This window comes from Phascolarctos cinereus, unplaced genomic scaffold (assembly GCF_003287225.1).
Source record: "Phascolarctos cinereus isolate Bilbo 61053 unplaced genomic scaffold, phaCin_HiC Scaffold_5;HRSCAF=322, whole genome shotgun sequence".
NCBI lineage: Eukaryota > Metazoa > Chordata > Mammalia > Diprotodontia > Phascolarctidae > Phascolarctos > Phascolarctos cinereus.
In genome coordinates, this window is record NW_027555958.1 from 297,976,094 (window position 1) to 297,994,875 (window position 18,782).

At 46.5% G+C, this 18,782-nt stretch overlaps 1 protein-coding gene across 1 annotated transcript; it reads left to right on the forward strand.

Annotated features, from left to right (window-relative positions):
- Window positions 1-14,716: 14,716 nt before the first annotated feature.
- HOXB4 (homeobox B4) lies at window positions 14,717-17,765 on the forward strand. The gene is made up of 2 exons (XM_020997627.2): window positions 14,717-15,250; window positions 16,111-17,765. Exons 1-2 carry the CDS (start codon window positions 14,824-14,826, stop codon window positions 16,404-16,406), a joined length of 723 nt encoding a protein of 240 aa, XP_020853286.1. The 5' UTR covers window positions 14,717-14,823; the 3' UTR covers window positions 16,407-17,765.
- The last annotated feature ends 1,017 nt before the right edge of the window (window positions 17,766-18,782 follow it).

Consider the following 18,782-nt stretch of genomic DNA (forward strand, 5'->3'; position numbering starts at 1 on the left):
AAACAAAAACAAAACCCACCAAAACGGTCCCCAAATGCTTTCTCTCGGTTTGGTGTGAGAAGGGCCCTTTCCCTTTTGCTCCATCCCTGATCCCCAACACTGTCCCCCACTTATCAATACTCAGTCCCACTCTCTTCCCTCTCTGTTTTATGCTGAAAGATAGATTTATTCCCTGCTTGACTACTGAAAGGCCCCAGAAGCAACAAAAACTGTCAAGAAGGAAGGCCAGGCCAGTGCCCACTCTTGGCTCTTTCACTAACACTAGTCTCCAAAAAGTCACCTTTGAATATCCTCAGGGAAGTCTACTTAGGCCCAAATCCTTTGGCTTGAGGCCCAGCTCCTCTCTGGGGTTGGCTTGGGGAAAGGGGTAACAACTGTGGTAGAATATGAGCTACCAAATCCCATTATCGTTTACCACCCACCAAATGAAATTCAGTTCGCTTTAAATGGTGTCCTCTTCGTTGTTCCCCATCTCTCCTGCTCTCATCCTAACTCTCTTTGTCTCTTTCTCTGTGTCTCTGTGTCTCTGTCTCTCTCTCTGTCTCTCTCTGTCTCTCTGTCTCTGTCTCTCTCTCTCTCTCTCTCTCTCTCTCTCTCTCTCTCTCTCTCTCTCTCTTTCCCCTCAGCACCAGGATACCTTAGCGGACCTTCACTCCTGATGAGTAAGGGGTACCCCTCTTATTCCTCCCATATCCCGCCTCAGTCTTGGCTGGCCCAGAGCCAGGGTGTCTCAAGCTTCCACAAGCCAGCCTCCGCCCGCCGCAAGTAAAGTCGAGTTAGATCACTTACCCAGCTCAATCTCTCCCTTCTTAGCCAAACTTCTTACAGGACTTGGGGGGAGGGGGAGGGAGAGCTAGGGAGGCGACTGGTCGAGAGTCCAGGAGTGTCTGTTCGCCCCCCTTTTCCCTCCCCCCTTTATTTTTTTTCCTTTATCGTTAGCAAACTATCCCAAAAGTCGCTATGACATTTAGATGTCAAATGGATAGGGGTTTTATCTCGAAGTTAGATCGTAAAAATCGCCGAGAAGTCAGACAGATACCCCTCACTGGCTCGAGAAAGTCACGTGAGGTCCATAAAGTTAGTTTTATGGTTTTGGGGAGTTGACACCGCGCGGTATATTTCACATTCTCGAGAATGTAAGTGACACTTTAACTGCTCGCAGTGGCAGGGAAGGGGGCAGAGGTAGGTGAGCTCTCTCCCAGCTGAGAGGAGCTGAGGGCCCGGCCTCATCAGCAGCAAAGGCGGCGGCGGCGGCTGAGGGAGGCCCGAGGCCCAGCGTTCTCCAAAGTAAGTCCAGTTCCTTTTCCCCTCTCCCTGGTGTTTTAGGGCAATAGGGACTTGGGGGTTGGATGAGAAGAGGGTGGGGGAAGGGTAGCTTTCACGGCTGTTGAGCGTTATTGCGGGGCAATTTGGTCTTGCTCTGCCCCCACTCCGAACTGGCAGGCTAGCCAGAGGAGGGAGGGGGCCTCCGTGAAGATCCAAAATCTGGGGCGTTGTCGATTGTTTGTTTGGGGGAGTGTTTTTCGAGAGGTTGGGGGGAGCTTTTCCAGCGCCACGTCAACTTTGAGGTTGAGGCACCCGGCCAGCTTTTGGATGGGGCCAGAACCTACAAAGTTTCCGCAAACTTGGGGAGCAAGTTCGAATGAGATTGACAGTGGAAGGAAAGACTCTGGCCTGGGGATTGTAGCAAGTTTATGTGCTAGAAATTTGGGGCCACTCCTCTTCCTCAAAGTAAAGGAACTAGTGTAGTTCGTCCGCCTAGGGGTATGGGGAGATGAAAGTTGTCTCCACTATGCTTACCCCAAATGAATGATCAGGGAAAAGATACTCTAAGAGTTCCGGGGCAACTTGGCCCTGGGCGCTATTAGACGTTGGTTTCGTGTGATTCAACTCTCGGCCTTAGAATTCTACTTCTGCTCCTTTAGGGTTGCTCCCTGTGGCTTTTCAGGGTTGGAAGCAGACCCCTCTGGTCCTCAAGCGCAGTGGGACTGGAGAGGAGGGAAATGCGAGAGAAAGGAAAAACTGTCCAATTGGGGTGAACCTGCCCAAAGTACTCTCGGACAGCTCTAAATAGGAATAGGCGACTGCTTTTTAGTTTGGAGGCATGGGAGAAAATGGAACAAACTCCCTGAAAGTCCTTCAAGGGAAGTGAATATAATTCTCTAGAGAAGGAAAGGATTAACAGTTAGGAGAGAAAATCAGGCGACATGTTTCCCTCTTCTCTCTGTTACCTTCTTTTCTAACTCCCCTCACCCCAAAGGTCGTTTTATTTTTCTGCCAGGGAGCGGGAGCATAGAAGATCTCTGAGATTTTAATTTCTTATTCAGGAATGTTCCAAAAGACAGTTTTCTTTACCTGGAGGCCTGAAGGCCTTCCCTCAGTTCTTCTGTTCTCCGACCCATCCCAACACCCACCTACTCCTCACCCCATCTTTGCGCTGCTGTTTCATGATTCAATCACCCAGCCTTCTCTCTGGTGATGAGGTGAAAGGACTTTAGGTATCTCAGTTCTCTGAGAGGCTCAAACTCCTCCGACAAGGAAGCAGGTCCTATCTCTTATTTCCTACCTAAAATAATAATCTCCTTCCTCACCTTTCCTCCATTTCTCTTTCATTCTCTCCCTAGTTTCCACGAACGAGAAGTTCTTAAACCTTTGCATGGCAAAAAGAAAAATGGAAGGTAGGACAGGAATAGGTTTTGAGGTAGTTGTGCTATGGATTCTCATCTTCCAATTCAAAGAAAAATCTCTCCAAAAACACATTGATCTCTGTGCAGGAAAGGCAGGATCACAGACAATTATATTTTAAAATAATTAACCCTACCTCCTACTTCCATTATGACCTTTTTACCGCTATCATTTAACTCCCACATTTTTAAAAATATCTACTTCTTAAAAAAAAAGATACCCTTTTGCAATTTCTCCCCTCCCCAAACAAGAAAGAGCATTTGGAGGAAAAACCTAGAAAAATGGAAATGAAGACTCCCCCCCCATCCCATCTAGCTGATTGAGCCTCTTGGAAGAATACTGATTTCTTGTGTCCACTCCACCCCCAATACTGTCCCAGAAAACATGCCCTCTCTATAATACTCCCTATTATCCATCCCTGCCAGAGGTTTCTCGTGAGCCACAAGACAGAGAGCCTGAGGCCTGCACTGGAGATAATTTTTTCTCCCAAACATAAGTTCTGCAAACTCTGATAAAGAGCTGGTGAGCAGGGCATCCCAGGGACATCTGCTGGAGATATTAGGACAGATTTCCCGGAATGGTCAAGAGCAGCCTAGTATGAGACTGCTTGCTTCCTTCTGTGAGGTCCAGATAGAGATCAATAATATCATGCTCTCCTTTCAATCTCTCAGAAGATTCTTCTAAAGTTCTTTTATAGCTATCTTTACTTCTTTCTCCATTTCTTTCCTTACATTCTTAATCCTACATTATGTAGTAAGCCAGTGCCCTTCTTTGCTTCCCTCACCCAAATTAGGGTGTGCTTTAAGAGAGAGAAGAAGTATTTAAGTTAAGAGCTGTTCACCGAGATTGACCCTACTCCAGGCCAGGTGCTCCCACCTTCCCCCAAAGAAGTTTTTCTAAAACAGGGGTGGGAAACCTGTGACCTCAAAGCCACATGTGGCCTTCTAGGTCCTCAGGTTCAGCCTTTTGATGGAGTCCAAGTTTTACAGAACAAATCCTTTTATTGAGGGGATGTTTTGTGAAGTTTGGATTCAGTTAAAGGGCTGTACTTGAGGACCTAAAGAGCCCCACATAGCCTGGAGGGCAGAGGTTTGTTGCTAGACTGTTGCCTTGGTCCCCTTTTGGAGTTTTCCTGGCCTCCCATCCTTTTTTCGTTTTCTTTTCCATTTCCTCTTTAGATTGGGCCTCTTCTCTTGGTCCAGGCCTAGAACTCTCTAGCTTACTTGGTGCAGTGGAGGGTCTAACTCTCCTATCAAGTGACTTCATTATAGGGATCAGGATTCATCATCTTTCCTAAAGGAGAAGGAATAAGAGGAGAAGCAAACCAGATACTAAGGTTTAATTTTCCTTTTGAGTTCATCCTAAGACTCAATCTTCAGCAGTTCCAATTTTGCTATTTTGATTTTGTTTTATTCATTTCTCTCATTGGTATAAGAAGGTAAATAAGAAGTGTAAACAGGAAAGAGAATTCCTGAACATAGTTTGGATATGGCCCATATTTTATTGTTTCCTCTCCTTAATGGAAAACAGAAGACACAACCTTTCAGCGACTGAAGGACACATTAGAAACTTTCAAGTTGTTCCTAACAAAGAGTTTGGGGGACATGGCATGACTCCCATAGAAACACCTTTTTTTCCTATTTTCTTCTCTCATGTCCTTCTTCCTCGTTCCTTTAGGTCTGAATTTTTGTCTGAGGAAGGAAGCTGGAGATTCTGGAGGGGGGCAGATTCCAACTGAGGGAGACTATATGGTCCAGCCTTACCCTCCATCCAGCTGAAACACTTTCTTGCTGGAGGAGGAAGGAGGTAGAGGGAATGAGAGAATGGGAAGCCCTGAACTTTTGTTGAATAAATTGGCCTTCCTTGGAGAGGTTGGGCTTCATGTCTTCAGTCTAGTAAATAGAAGAGGGGAGACATGGATAACAGACTTGGGCTCTTTGGGTAGGATTTCTCTTCCTCTCTTATTTCTTGGTATAATAAGATTACTAGGCCTCAGGAATCTTTCTGTTGAGGTGTTTATCGCTTGGTGAATCACTGTTACACATCTATATTAATTAAGCTAGATTTGAGCCTGGAATTGGAAAGGTTTAGGGTGAGAAGTCCAAGGACCCCAAGGGCAATTAGTTCTTCCTAATGCCCCCACAAATTTAAAGGTACTATATTGGGCTCCCACAATAATGGAGCTAACTCACCCTAAAACTCTGAATACCACCTCCCCCCAACTCTAGGTGTCAGCTGCAGCCTGTGCACCATGTAAGCGTTTCAGGTGCTTATATAGGAAATAGAATCAGATTCTATTTCCTCTCTCTAACCCTTCTTCCTTCCCATAGGCCCTTCTTAACTTGTCATCCCCTTGAGCTCATAAAGAAAGGCTTCAATAGTCTTTCTACCAGACAGAATAGTCTTTCCTTTTGGGGTGTGTCTCCACGAAAAACTCATTTTCTCTCCCATTTTTGTGGACACATCCCCATCTCCTCGCTCCCAGGCACATCTTCCCTGAAACCTCAAACTTCCTGAAGGTAAGACACAGGTTTGGTAGCTGTTGAGTGTTGTTGTTGTTGTTGTTTTTAATGGTCCTCTCTCCAAAAGTGATTAAAATCTGTTAAAGGATTTAATTAAGAGAATTAAATGAAAAGGAAGAAGACACAAATGAGTTGGGGGAAAAAAACACACCAAAGCTATTCTGAACGATTAAATCGCCATTTTAACACTATAATGGAGTTTGCATCCTGAAAGGGGAAATCAACGCTCATATCTCATCAATAATTCATAGAGTCCGGGATCACTCGGAGGTCAGCAGACGGGGCAGGAGAGGCTGGCTACGTGGGGCTCCAAGCCCGGCTCCCTGAATACATTAGCCGTAGCCACTCGCTTTAGCCCTGACTGCGGGGTCAGCGCCGGCACAACCTCCTAGCCTGGTGCAGGGGGTGATGGGTGTAGCATAGGGAGAGGGGGCAGGGTTCTCCCCCCGACCCCCGGGGGTGTGATTTCGTTCCTTTTTCTCTATGCAGTTGTACGACGAAGATGGGAGCTAGATCCGAATCAGAGCCGGTTCAGGGAAATGGCCAAGTAGAGGTGGACTTTACATATGTGTGAGAGGCCAGTCGATTTGAGTTTGGAAGGAAAAGAGCTAAAATATCCCTTAACTGTTTGTTGGTTCTCTCCTCCCCCTTTCACTTTGTCTTCTTCTTCTTCTTCTCTTCCCCCTTTCACCTTTTCTCTTTCCTTCACTGGGTTTCTGTCCCTGTAGTAAATTCTACCACCTCCCTTGAATTCCTTCCTCACAAACTCTTGCTTCTAGTTTCTTCTAGAAAACAACAGAAGAGATAGGTCGAAAGAATGGCACCTTGTCTTACACATTCTAATCCTCCTGAATGGGCATGGGTTTTCTTTTTCCCTAGTCCTTTCTAACCACCTTGTCTAGACTGGCCAGGCCTGGCTGGGGAGTCCGCAGCTTCTGCACCTATTAGGCTTCAAACTCTAGGGGAGGGGCAAGGAAAGTTTCCCTTGTGCTCCTCTTTAGACCGTCTTCTGGCTCTCTGTACCTCGTAGTTCTGGGCTAGGAAGCAAAGTGGTCCTTGTCTGTAGAAAGTGGATCTTACTTTCCTGTAGTCCTCTCATCTCCAAGGATGAAGTGGCTCCTTGGGAGAGAACTAGCTGAGAAGGGAGGAAGCAGTCCTTAGGCGAATTGTTTGCAGGGAAAGTGGAGGAAGAGACTGTTGGGTATGTGCACCTCTTCCCTTCTCTCCTTTCCCAATGAGAGGCAAAACAGAACCTCGATAATTTTGGCCTGCCCAAGGACTCCCCTCCAGAGCTCCTCTGAACTGGGGATGAGGGTGGAAGGAAGGGATGATCTCTAGGAACCCAGAGGGAAAAGAAGGAAACTTTATTTTCCCTTCTCTGGAGGGGGGGGGGGGAGATGGATAACGAGATGTTATTTGGGAAGAAAAAGAATAGAAAGCTGTGACTTCCTCTTATTTTTGATCTGGGTAAAGATTTTCACCCGAGGCAGAAGCTGTAACGTCCCGGAGCTACCAGTAGAGTCCGCCTCAGACCAAGTTCACAGCCAGGCAGAGTTGGAGGCTTCGTTAAGGGGACGAAAAATGCTGCCTCTTCTGTTTTTCTCCCTTGCTTTCCTGCCTCTACAACCCAGGCAAGAACTTCAGGACTCCCTCCCTGTACATCTCCCACACCCTAGCCATTCTCCCAGAAAAAATAGTGCCCTCCCACTTCCAACAGTGCTTCTCACCACTCTTCGTCCCTAAAAGAAATAAATTCCCAGCTCACTGCAGTGCTAGATGTATTCTCAGTGAAATAGAATAAAATTTTAAATTCCCCAAGTCTCCTTTGGCAAGCAATTGGATAGTGTTAAGGAGAGGATGTGGGTGGGAGAGATACACCAGGTGAAAGTAGCAATGTCACCTTTCTATCACCACAACCAGAGACAAGAATATCTGCTATTGTCTTCAGAAAATCATTACATTTCACAAGGAAAGTTTTAAACTCCATATTCTTCCCCTTACCAAGATTTGAGGAACAGAGTGGAGGGATTAGAGAGGAGTAATGGGGTGGAGAGAAACATTCAGTTTGGGTTTCTGGAGTAGGCAGAGGAGAATTCGACCTTGGGGTGTTGAGTTGGCATTATTCCTGGAAAGGTCACAAAGTTGGAGGGTCAAAAGTTTACGCTGTTCGTGAAACAGTATGGAGCTGAGAACGTGCCTAGTTGAAGAGGCTATGTAAAGGAGGGGGGAGTTGTGGGCCCGGAGGAAGAGGGGGCGCTATGTGTGGAAAAGAAATAAAACAGCTAGTGAGGTTAAGGTAAGAAGGACTACGTGGAGGAGGGCTTGGAGAGGCCACAGCAGGAGACAAGCAGCAGAGAGATAGAGAGTGGAAGAAATGGGGTGGTTGAGAAAAGCAATAGCGAGGAATAGAGCAAGAGTAAGAATTGTGAAATTTTCCTGAAAATAGTGCTGGAGGAGGTGTGTGTTTTGATGGAAAGGGGTAGGAAATGGGGAAAGGGGGAGAGGGAGGAACTTTTAGATTAGAAAGGACTTCAAGTGTCAAATCTTAAATCCTATTTCCCTATTCAACATAATCTTTGCTATACCGTAAGAGAATCTAATTAAAACTTTATCAGTCACACACATTTATTAAATCCAATTAGAGAGAAGTCCCTGCAGGACAGTAACAAGAGCCAAACAAAGTCTTCAAAGGTGAAGACTCAAAATATGTTGATGGCAATGATGATGACAACGGTCATCATCATTATTAACATTGTTTTGGCCCTGCTGAAGGACTGGCTTAACAACTCCCTCCTGTTCACTTCCCAGACTCTGAAGTCTCCTGAAAGAGAATCATATCGAAGTACAGTCAAAGTGGAGGGTGAGAATGGGGGAAGGGGGAGATGGATGTTATATCCTCAACTGAGTAGGCATCAGGACCCCTCCCTTGTATCTCTCGGTTTCCTTCTTTGATCTCCTGGAACTTTGAAGTCCCGCTAATTTCTTTACTTCTCCCAATTTCTGCTTTCAGTCAAATTTCTTACCTAGTTCCACATTTGCAAAGAGGCAAAGCAAGAAGGAAAATTATCCTCCAGACATTTATCTCTTGTACTTGTAACAAGCCAACAGAAATTAATCTTCGACACACCCTATAGAATTTAATTTATAGGTCAAACGATGATATATATACTTAGGGAAGGACTGTAATTATAACATCGACGCATGTGCTTCTTTTAGGCATAGAAATGAATGCCTGTTACTTTATACTATGTCATCACATCATTATATGAGTATTTCATATATGAAAGCCTGGAGTGTGTGCATGGATAACGATAATCCTAGCTTTTCTGCTTTATAGTACACTCCAAGTTTGAGATAAGGCAAGGTGTAGAGGGAAAGGGGTAAGGATGCTGTTCAAATACAGCTTGACTGTCTTTTGGTTAAACTACCGGCCTCTTTTCCTTTCCCACTCCTTTTTCTCATTCTCCCGGATGTCTCAGAAGGGGCAAGACTAGCTTCCTTGGAATTCGGTAAACGAGAAAAGAGAAGGGTACTCCTGAGAAGAGGCAGGCTCAGTGTCTCTCTTTTCTCTTCCTCTTCCTTTCTGTGCTGGATCTGGGAGTTTCAGTGAATTTCGGAGTTGGGGATGAGAAGAGAAGGCCGATGGTAGATACGTGGCATTGCATTTGAATGATACAGTGTTTCTCAAATGACAATCGGTCTGCTTCCGGTCAGAATCAAGAGGGATGTGGCACAATCCTGTCATTTATTTGGCCCTTGAATTCTGCTAGTAAAAATTCTGCATCCCGAAACTGGTTTTCGACCTGTGGGGAACAGGTAGTTCTCACTGCCCGAAGCCGTCCTGTTCTGGCCTCTCTCCGTTAGAATCAGACAGACAAGAGGCAGAGGGGATGAGGTTCGCTATCTAAAATATATCTCACCCGTACTACGATAAAGAAAAGAAAATATCCCGTTACATTTGAAATGCTTCCGCCATCTGCTCCCTGGTGTAAAGAATGAGATCTGATTTACAAAAAAGAAAAGAAGAAATCTAATATCTTTAAGACCCAATGTATTCTTTGTAATTAATGTAACTAAAAAATGAACCTCCAATGCCTCTAAATTTTCCCACCCTGGTTGGCCCATTACCTCTCTGTCATTTCCGCAACTGTCCCAGGAATCCGATTCTTCCGGGGACTGGGGAAATAGGAAATGGGTTACCCTATCGCCTAAGGACCTGTGGCCTTAAAGAAGGTAGGTGTATGTGGTGCTCTCAGGGACGGAAGGATGCCCTGGAAGTGGAAAGGCAGTAGTGGGGGGCGGGGGTCAAGGAAAAGTGCATCCGTCAGTCAATAGGTCTTTGCCGGATTCCTTCGGATCCATACACCCCCATATTTCCGGCTGCCCCTCGCCCTTCCCCATTCTGCAGCACGACTCTTCCTGAGCGAACCAGCTCCAGGAGAAAATGCCCAGACTCCCAACTTCTCATGCCCTCGGTGGAAACAAGTTCCAGGGCCAAAAAAATAGATTTGATTACTCGAAAATCCCAGCGACTGCTGCTGTAGTGTATGGGGTAGGGCAGGTTTGTATCCAAATGTGGGTGTTAAAGAAGGATGGGGGAGGGGGGAAGGCGGAGGATTGGAAGTGACCGGCTCTGGAGAAAATTCAAGCCAGTGAGGAAGAGCTGAATAAAATTCCTGCCATGTCATTTTTCTCCCAAGTAATGACCTGAGTAAAATTCAATATGACCGAGCGAACTATGTGAGCGTATTATAGAAACGGCCTGCTAGTGGGAGAGGCCGGGAGAGGGGTGAAACGTAGGTCACGGCGTCTAACAGATATTAAAATGTTCAGGAGACTCGTGACACGCCTAGCTGTTTAACAAAGACTGCCAAAGTATGAGATTAATACGAAAACTTGCAGCTTCAAAAACAAAACACACCCCAAAAAAAGGTCGTATTCTAGCCTCGGAGGGGTCCTGGGACTGACTGGTTCTCCTCACAGCAGCGGTTCCGTCCGCCTCTTCCACAATAGTGGAAAAGGAGAGCTTATCTTATCGAGAAAAGAGAAGGGAGGACCTAAACCGACAGCTGTGAGTATTCCTGACTCTCTTTTCAGTCTTTCTTCTGCCCCCTCCCCTCCGATCCCCTCTCTTTGCCTTTCCCCCGAAGCTGAGCTGGGCTGTGGAGGGGTGTTGGAGCAGTTGCGCAGAGGTGGAATGGCTAGCACCGCTTGGCCCCCCTCTCCAGTTGACATAAGGTACATCTGTTGGAGGAGGCGTCGAAGCGGGAGAGAGGTCACGCTCTCAACCTGTGGCTTTCGGAGAGAGGTGCAAGAGGAGAAGCGCGAGGGTACGCGCTCAAAGACTGAGGGAGATGGACACTGGCCCTTTAAAAACGTCAAGAATTATTTTCTGGAGTGAGCCTCTATCTCAGACGAAATAGGTTCTAAGAGTTACTTTCTTTCCTTCTCTTGTGCGTGTTGGGATTGTGCGTGCGGGTCAAGAGGTGTGGGGGAGGCCGGGAATCATCTTGGCAGGTGTCTAGTCCTAGGAGGGAGTACAACAGGCTTAACAGGCTTCATGACCAGGCCCTAAGTTCCCTTCATCTCACTCGTTTTTTTTTCTTACTGTGCGGTTGTCACGACCAAAAGCGGAGGTTGAGTCTCACTCCCTAAGCTCCCTGGAGTGAAACCGGAGGGGATGCAATCTCCCTCGCTCCCCCAGCCGGTTCCCCTTTTGAAATGGAGAACGGTGGAGATATCCCAGCTGCAGATCCGTCTTCCTAAACTTCCGAATCGCCGACGGGTTTATGAGCAAAGGGCCTAGTTGAAAAGGAAAGGAGATATGGGGTGTGGGGAATGGGCCAAAGAAGGTGAGGATTGAGGACCAGGACTGATGGGGGCCTTGGAGTCTAGTACAAGACAGAGCATAGTTTCTCATGAGACTTCGAAAGGTCCATGCTAGACGCTAGGGGTGCTGGAGATGTTCCTATCATTTTCCTTTTGTCTGCTGTCCAGAGTAAACTCAAATATCCCTGCATCTTCCGGAGCAAATTGTTACCTAAATAATCTGAGTTTGAAAAAAGCAGTAACAATCACTACCTTTGTAGCCATTGGTGTTAAATGGGTCTAAGGAAAAGCATGATTAAATAATGTTCCTTAGGGTTATAATGATGTCACGTGGGGAAGAAAGAGACAGGAGAATTGCAAACTCTTGGATTTGAAATTAGGTATCTAAAACGAGAGAGAGAGAGGGGCGAGCAATTCCAATCCTGTCTTATGTGAGTCTCCCAGTATACCAAGTCAGAGGCTTTGCCTTCTGAAAACGCAGTAGTTCCCTGAGTATTTATTAAGAAGGGGTATTATTGTTGTTATTGTTGCTGTCCTCATTTGGAGAACACATTTTCCCAGGCTCACGGACTGTGTAGAGAATGTAGTGTTATAATATGGACATTTTAGGCAATGAAGAGGGCTTCCAGTCACCCTCCAAATTCCCCATACCTAGTAAAGATCTACAAGAAGATTGGAGAATCACCTGGGAGGTAGGGGTGGAAAAAAATAGTATTAAATTCCCTCTAATGCATTGATTCTTAACCGTATCATGTGCCCTTTGGCAGTCTGCTCAGACCAATGGACCACCTTACAGAATAATGTTTTTAAACAATTGAAGGAAATAATAAATTCTAGTTAGAAATTAGTGAAAATAAAGATGTATTTTTTCCCCATCCAAGTTCACATACTCCCTGAAATCTAGTCATTCATTCTTTGGGGATTTGTAGACCCCAGGTTTAGAACCTCATCTCTAATTAAACTCGGTCCCCTGAATCTCTTTGCTTGAGAGCCTATCCTCTTAGTGGAATTTGGGAAAGGGCTGAAGACAATTTGCAGATCATTTCAATACCTGCTCTACTCTCCCCCTATTTCTTTCCCTCTGCTGGACCTCTTTTCTGCCAAGCAGCCAGGTGGCTTGAATGCAGGGCATTTTTAGACATCAGTGACGGGATTGGGTGCGGGCCTGGAGCTGGGAAGTCAGAGACCTCTCTCTCCTCATAGAATATTCTTTCTCTTTACTCAGTTCTCTTCCAAATAGAGAAGGGCGGGAGTTGCCGCATCATCTGGTTGAATATTTTATTGTTTTACATCGCCCCTAGTTCGGAAATGGAACGCCTTTGATCTTTTTCTCAGGTTGTAAACAGAATTGCCCATCATTAAATACCCGCGGCCCCATCTGCTTCACCTCCTTGCCTTTTTCTTTACAGCTGTTTCTTCCTTTTTACAATAGACTTTTTCTTAAAAGGACTTTAATGACACCCTCTCCCCTTCCACTCTATCGCCCCTTAGTTCCTCTTCTTTCCTCTGAGAAGCGCCAGAGAAAATAACTATCGAGTATTCGTTTGTTTGAGAGCTACAGGATGAAACGGGAGAAGGGAGCCCTAATTATTCTGTGTGTAGGAGCTGGTGTTTTGGGGAGTTTTTTGTCTTCTGTTTTTTTTTTTTGAAATAAAAAGTCCTTTGGGGGCGGGGGACGAGAGGGAGGGAAGCCAAAGGGAATAAATTTTGACTTTGCTCCTCAGCCTTTGGGTGACCCTTCCTTCTTTTGTACTTAGCCAATGTTTACGTCTCATAATTCATGCGCCTGGTTGTTGAACAGCTTAAGGTCTTAGCTCGCGCGCATTTTCGGAATCAGCCGCATCTATTTCCAGGGGTTGGAAGAGGAGTGACACCCCATATTACAGGCTAAGCGAACCGCCCCGCCGGGTCCTCACAGAGCTCTGCTCTGTCCTCACCTCTCAAAGAAACAGGCGAAAAGCCAAACCAAACCAGACCAATCGCTATCCCAGCCCCCCCAAAACAAAACAAAAACAAACAAACAAACAAAAAAAAACCGAAGACCGTTCTCAGAATAAACGAACTGAAGGATTTCTATGCCAAGAAGATCTCTCTGTCTTCTGTATATACCCTGTAGATCCGAATTTGTGTAAGGAATTTTGTGGTCACAAATTCGTATCTAGGGGAATATGTAGTTGACATAAACACTCCGCTTTTTTTTTCCCAGAAGAGAAAATAAAAATTCTAGAATAAAGAGGATCCAGTGATGTGACCAGAAGGGCGCTCTTTTTCTATAAGTCCTGAGTACCTATGTCTCTATCTTTCTCGCTCTCTCTTTCCTTATTGGAGTAGGTTTTTATCTACCTGAGATCTCAGCTCCTTGCCCTGGGAAACCCACGCAGCCTGGCTCCTTCACTCTTTTTTACCTCTTTCTAGCTTTCTCAAGAGACCAGAGTTAAAAAAGAACTCTCTCTCCACCCCCCCTGCCCCCGCACACACCTATATATTATGTATATGAATGGGGGGGCAGCATCAGGGATAAAAACTATCAAACGACTGAGGCTGTTGACTTGGAAAAGGAAAAAGATGGGAGCCGGTCTCCTCAATATGTATTTCTTTCTAAAGGAAGCTTGGGATGGGAAAGTAGGTGTCTCTTCAACTTTCAGCTCAGAACGAGATGCTGCTATTTAAACACAATTGATATAAACAATTATAAAAGACGGGGGGGGGGGGAGAGTGTCACCCTTAGGGCTTCAACAGACCAAATCAAACTCAATATTAGCATTCCTGTCCACACTATTGCTAGTCCTAAATCAGTACTTCTCTGAGAGATTGTTAGTACTTCTCAGATGTAGCTGATATTAACAAATTATTGCTCGTTTAATGCTCAAAGGTCCTGATTTTCATATTCAGCCCCCTCTTTTCTTTCTCAGAAGAAGGGAGCTTCTTGATGCTGGAGTAAGGTGGGAGAGTGAGGGGTGGGAGGGGTGGGAGAAGTGGGGGCAGAGGGACAGACTGACAAGATCAGCTTAATAGAGCAGCTAAATGCGATTTGGAAGGCGAGGTATCCCCGAATTAGTGGATGAATTTCCTATCGATCCGCAACCGATTCAATTCATCTCTGCCAAACCCCTCAGCACACCCGGGCGGCTCCGACTCCTTGTCTCTCCACCATCACCACCACTCCTTTCCCACACCCCTTGGAAATAGAAGAGAACTCAGCCGGAGAGACACCTTCCCAATTCTCTTCCCTACCTCCTGACTGAACTGCCCTCTCTAGGAAGAATCTATCCCCCTCCCCCATTTTTCTTTTTAAGATGTCAGCTAAAAGCTGCCAAAAAATCCCTCCTGCTCCTTAAGGTGAAAGACAATTTGGCAGGGTGGTCAGGGCAGAGAGAGAACCCTTCATCTTAGAGGGGAAGCTTCAATGGGGGGTGCTCCCTTCACCCCCAAATTCTCCCTGTTTGCACCCAGTCCCTCAGGGACCCTGAAGAAGGAGAGAAAGAAGGGGAGGAGGTCGCATACGCATTGGCCCTATGTAAATACTGGTGATGGGGATGAGGGGGGGAGAGCAGAAGGGGGGAATAAAAAACCCTCTCTGTGTTGCAGCTCTTTGGCTAGAGTAGGGTCCGGGTGAACAGATTTCCTTATCCGGGAATCGCCGCCGGAGCGGCTATTGGCTCGGGGGATCACGTGGCCCCCTAACTTAGTTCACTTGACAGTAAGTAGGTGGGCTTTCGGAAACAGGAAAACGAGTCAGGGATCGGAATAAATTTTAGTATATTTTGTGGGTAATTCCCAGAAATTAATGGCTATGAGTTCTTTTTTGATCAACTCCAACTATGTGGATCCCAAGTTCCCTCCCTGCGAGGAATATTCACAGAGCGATTACCTACCCAGCAACCACTCGCCCGGGTACTACGGCAGCGGCCAGAGGCGAGAGAGCAGCTTCCAGCACGAGGCGGGGTACGGGCGGCGGGCGGCTTGCACCGTGCAGACCTATGCGTCCTGTCAAGAGCCCGGCCACCCGCCGCCGACGGTGCTGTCCCAGAGGGCTCCAGTCCAGCCGCAGGCAGGGGCCCTTCTCCCTGAGCCGGGCCAGCGCTGTGAGGCGGTCAGCCCCAGCCCCCCGCCACCGCCCTGTGGTCAAAACCCTCTTCACCCCAGCCCATCCCACTCCTCTTGCAAAGAGCCCGTAGTCTATCCCTGGATGCGGAAAGTTCACGTGAGCACCGGTAAGTGACTGAAATGCACTTTCCTTTCCACACCCCCTTTTTCTTCCCCCCCAACACTTTATACTGAGCTTTATACTGAGGGGAACCTCCAAGTCGTAGGGAGGGGTAGAAGAAGGGGGAAAACCAATTGCCCCCGTTGTAAAATCGCCATTCCGGGAGATTTACTGTCGCCTATTTTCAGAGCCATATAATTACATCCCCCATAAATTTTTATGGCCTGCTTGGCCCCGCGCCTTTGAAGTCAGTTCCTCATCCTCTGCGCGATTCTCACCAGCGACTTTTTCTCCCGGGAGGAGCAGCTTTAAGTGAAGTTTGATGTCGGGGGTGGGGGCTATGGGTAGGAGGAAGGGGGGGGACCCAGTAATTTGTATTTAAGTAGTGGATTGAGTCAACTTGGTGTATTTATTTTTCCCTTTCCTCTCCTCGCTTCCCATCTCCTTGGTCTCGGCAACTAGGCAAAAGTTTCTCCCCAGCCAGGCGCCGCCTGGAATCTGAGAGTTGGGAAAGAGGAGGGGGAAAAATTTAGAGAAACCTCTAGACCCCCCCCATCCCCTCCGTCCCTGCCTTGGCCACACTCCTTCAACCAGGGGCAGCTAGACTAGAAGATAAGGGTACGGACTGCAGCCAAGTGAAGACACTTCCTCACTCTCCCCCACAAAACTTTGAGGTTCCGCCTCCCCTTCTTCCTATGGGAACACTCTTACTTCTCTTTTACGGAGGTTTCCCTCCTCCCACTGCCCCATGGTTGGATGGTGTAGGGAGATGGGAGATGGTGTGTGTTTGTGTGTACAGAAGGAACTTCACCCCTCCTCTCCAGGGTAATAAAACTTTCTTTTTCTTCCTTTTTTGTGTTTGTCCAGTAAATCCCAATTACAACGGAGGGGAGCCAAAGCGCTCCCGGACAGCTTACACCCGCCAGCAAGTCTTGGAGCTGGAGAAGGAGTTTCACTATAACCGCTACCTGACCCGGAGGCGGAGGGTGGAAATCGCTCACTCTCTCTGTCTCTCTGAGCGCCAGATAAAGATCTGGTTCCAGAACCGCCGGATGAAATGGAAAAAAGACCACAAATTACCCAACACGAAGATCCGATCAACCACGCCGGGGTCATCTGCAGGGGCCCAAAGTCGAGCCAATGCAACCCCCACCTCACTATAACGCTCCTTGAGGGGAGACCTTGGATTTATGGGGGTGGGAGTGGAGATTGGTGGGAGGGTGAGGAGGGAGGAGAAAAAGTGGGAGGGCAGTGGTGCTTAAGACCAGGAAATTTTGTCTCTGCAGAAAAAATAACAATAATAATAATAATAAAGAGAGAGAAGAAGGGGGGAGGGGAATCTTATTTATAGCAAGAACAGAAGAGGGAGCAGAAGTGACCCCCAGAAGCACAGAGTTCGTGGCTCTTGTTTTCTTCCTTTTTTTCTTTTTTGAGAAAAAAAAAGAGGTGGAGAAGAATGCTACAGATACTAGTTTTCAGATTTGGAGAAGATGGATCCATGTTTCATCTTTAATCACGCCAACCTCAGGCCCATTTGTCATGCTCAGTCTGCCGGAGAGAGGACGGACTCTGTGCCTGCCATTACCTCGACAACCAGCGCTCCCGCTAACAAATGAGGCTCTTTCTTGAAGACAGACTGGATTTTCTGCCCCCCACCCCCATCCCTTCCGAGGCATCCAACGAAAGCATACCCAGACAACCAGATAGAGCAGGGGTTTTTTGTTTTTGTTTGTTTGTTTGTTTTGTTTTGTTTGTTTTGCGACGGTTAAAGAAAAAAAATTCTGACTCACTTAGAGCCCCCACCCCCACCCCAGCTACTATTGCTCAGTATGATGTCTGGTAACTCTCCTTCCTACATGTTGTATAGGATGTGATCTGAGAGTGCTGAAGGGAGGAAGGAAAGAGAGGGAATGGAAAGGCCAGGGATGAGGGTAAGGGTGAGTGACATCACTGCACCAAGAAGGGAAATTAAGGCTGAGGGGGGGGAAAAAGGAGACTAAGAGAATGTAAAGTGCGTTTGCAACCCCTGCTAAAGGAAGGCATTGGCAGGTTAATTACCTTGCTTGTGAATGCTAGGAACCTGTTTAGCTTAGTAACATTGCCCTAAGACACAAGGACCCTGGAACTCTGATTTCTCTCTTTCTGAGAGGCTCTTCCTGAGGCAGGGGCCTCCTCTTATAAACAGTCAGTCCGTTTTCCGACCGAGAATGTGACCCAGCAACCAGAACTCTGTGCCCCGGTCTGTTGGGAAGAAGGTGCTCTGGGCCTTCGGACAGTTTGTTGTTGTCGTCTTCTCGTCGTTTTTTTTTTTTAATTATGATGATGATGATTAAGACTATGAACATTTTATTTTATTTTGTGTGCGTCCTCTTTGTGTTCTCTTCCTGACATTCCAAATCATTCCTGTTGCAAAGCCAACTAGCTCCCTTCGGGAGCAGAAAGATACCTCTATGGCAGTCAGTGTGAAATTTCCCATGGCGTGTTCATAGTGAAAATAGAAATAAATTTTGGTTCCCTTGTGACTAGCTTGGCTGTGTTTTTGTTAAAGCCTTGATGTAACTTTAAGGATACAGGTGATGTGACCTATGCTAGAAACTGCATGCTATGCATATTAGGGTAGGCCAAAGATGTTTCAAGATGCCCGATAAATACAACCTTTCTAGTTCAGTTGAACCCAACTAACAGTAGTCAGCGTTTGTTGTTTCTCTCTCTCTCTCTCTCTCTCTCTCTCTCTCTCTCTCTCTCTCTCTCTCTCTCTCTCTCTCTCTCTCTGTTAGTATGCACTCGTGTTTTGTTTGGATTTTATTTCCTTACCCAGAAATTGGTCAGGAGGGCCAAGTCATCTCTCTAACTAGGGGGTGGTTAAAAACGATTAATGGTACAGCACAAGAAACTTAAATCCTGCTAAGACTTTAATACCATTATTTATTTGTTCTAAGCACAGAGAATGTTGTTCTATGGACTCACTCCCAAAAATCTTCACTTTGGAGACTAAAGTTTCTAAGGTAGTGAGACAGTTCCCCCAAAGAGGCAAGCTTCCCTTCCTCCGACTTGGGAAGGTACCTCTCTGGTACTATTCTCCTCCGAGGTGTTTAACGCCTTAATGAGTCTAATTTTTTGCACAGATGTTTCTCGGTGTTTGCAGGTTTTCGGAGGATTTTTATATTACAAAGGAGCCGGCTGGTGCCATAGCTCAAACTCTGACAAGCAAATAGATAATCAAGAAGACGAATGGCCTCTTTTGTGAAGCTCCTCTCTTGTATTAATTTTCATTTTCTTTCTCATAGAAAGTATCGAAACAGAGACTGGGGGACCAAATAGCATTGGGGCTCTGAGGGTCCTCTTGCCCCCAGACTGTGTGTGTGTGTTTTTTTTTTTGAGTGGGGAGCTATGGAGAAGGAGGACAACAATTGATTCTCTAATGTAATGTCCGGGGACACAGCCTTGACTTATGGAGGGCGTTAATTCCTATAGTCAGTCCTTACTATGACCTCCCAGTCCTTGCTATAGCTAAGGTCGCCTACCATTCCCCAAGAGGA

Excerpts from the sequence above, each read along its gene's own strand:
- HOXB4 (XM_020997627.2), top strand. The coding sequence starts at position 14,824 with ATGGCTATGAGTTCTTTTTTGATCAACTCCAACTATGTGGATCCCAAG. Across the intron at positions 15,251-16,110 it reads GAAAGTTCACGTGAGCACCG|TAAATCCCAATTACAACGGA; the intron begins GTAAGTGACTGA and ends GTGTTTGTCCAG.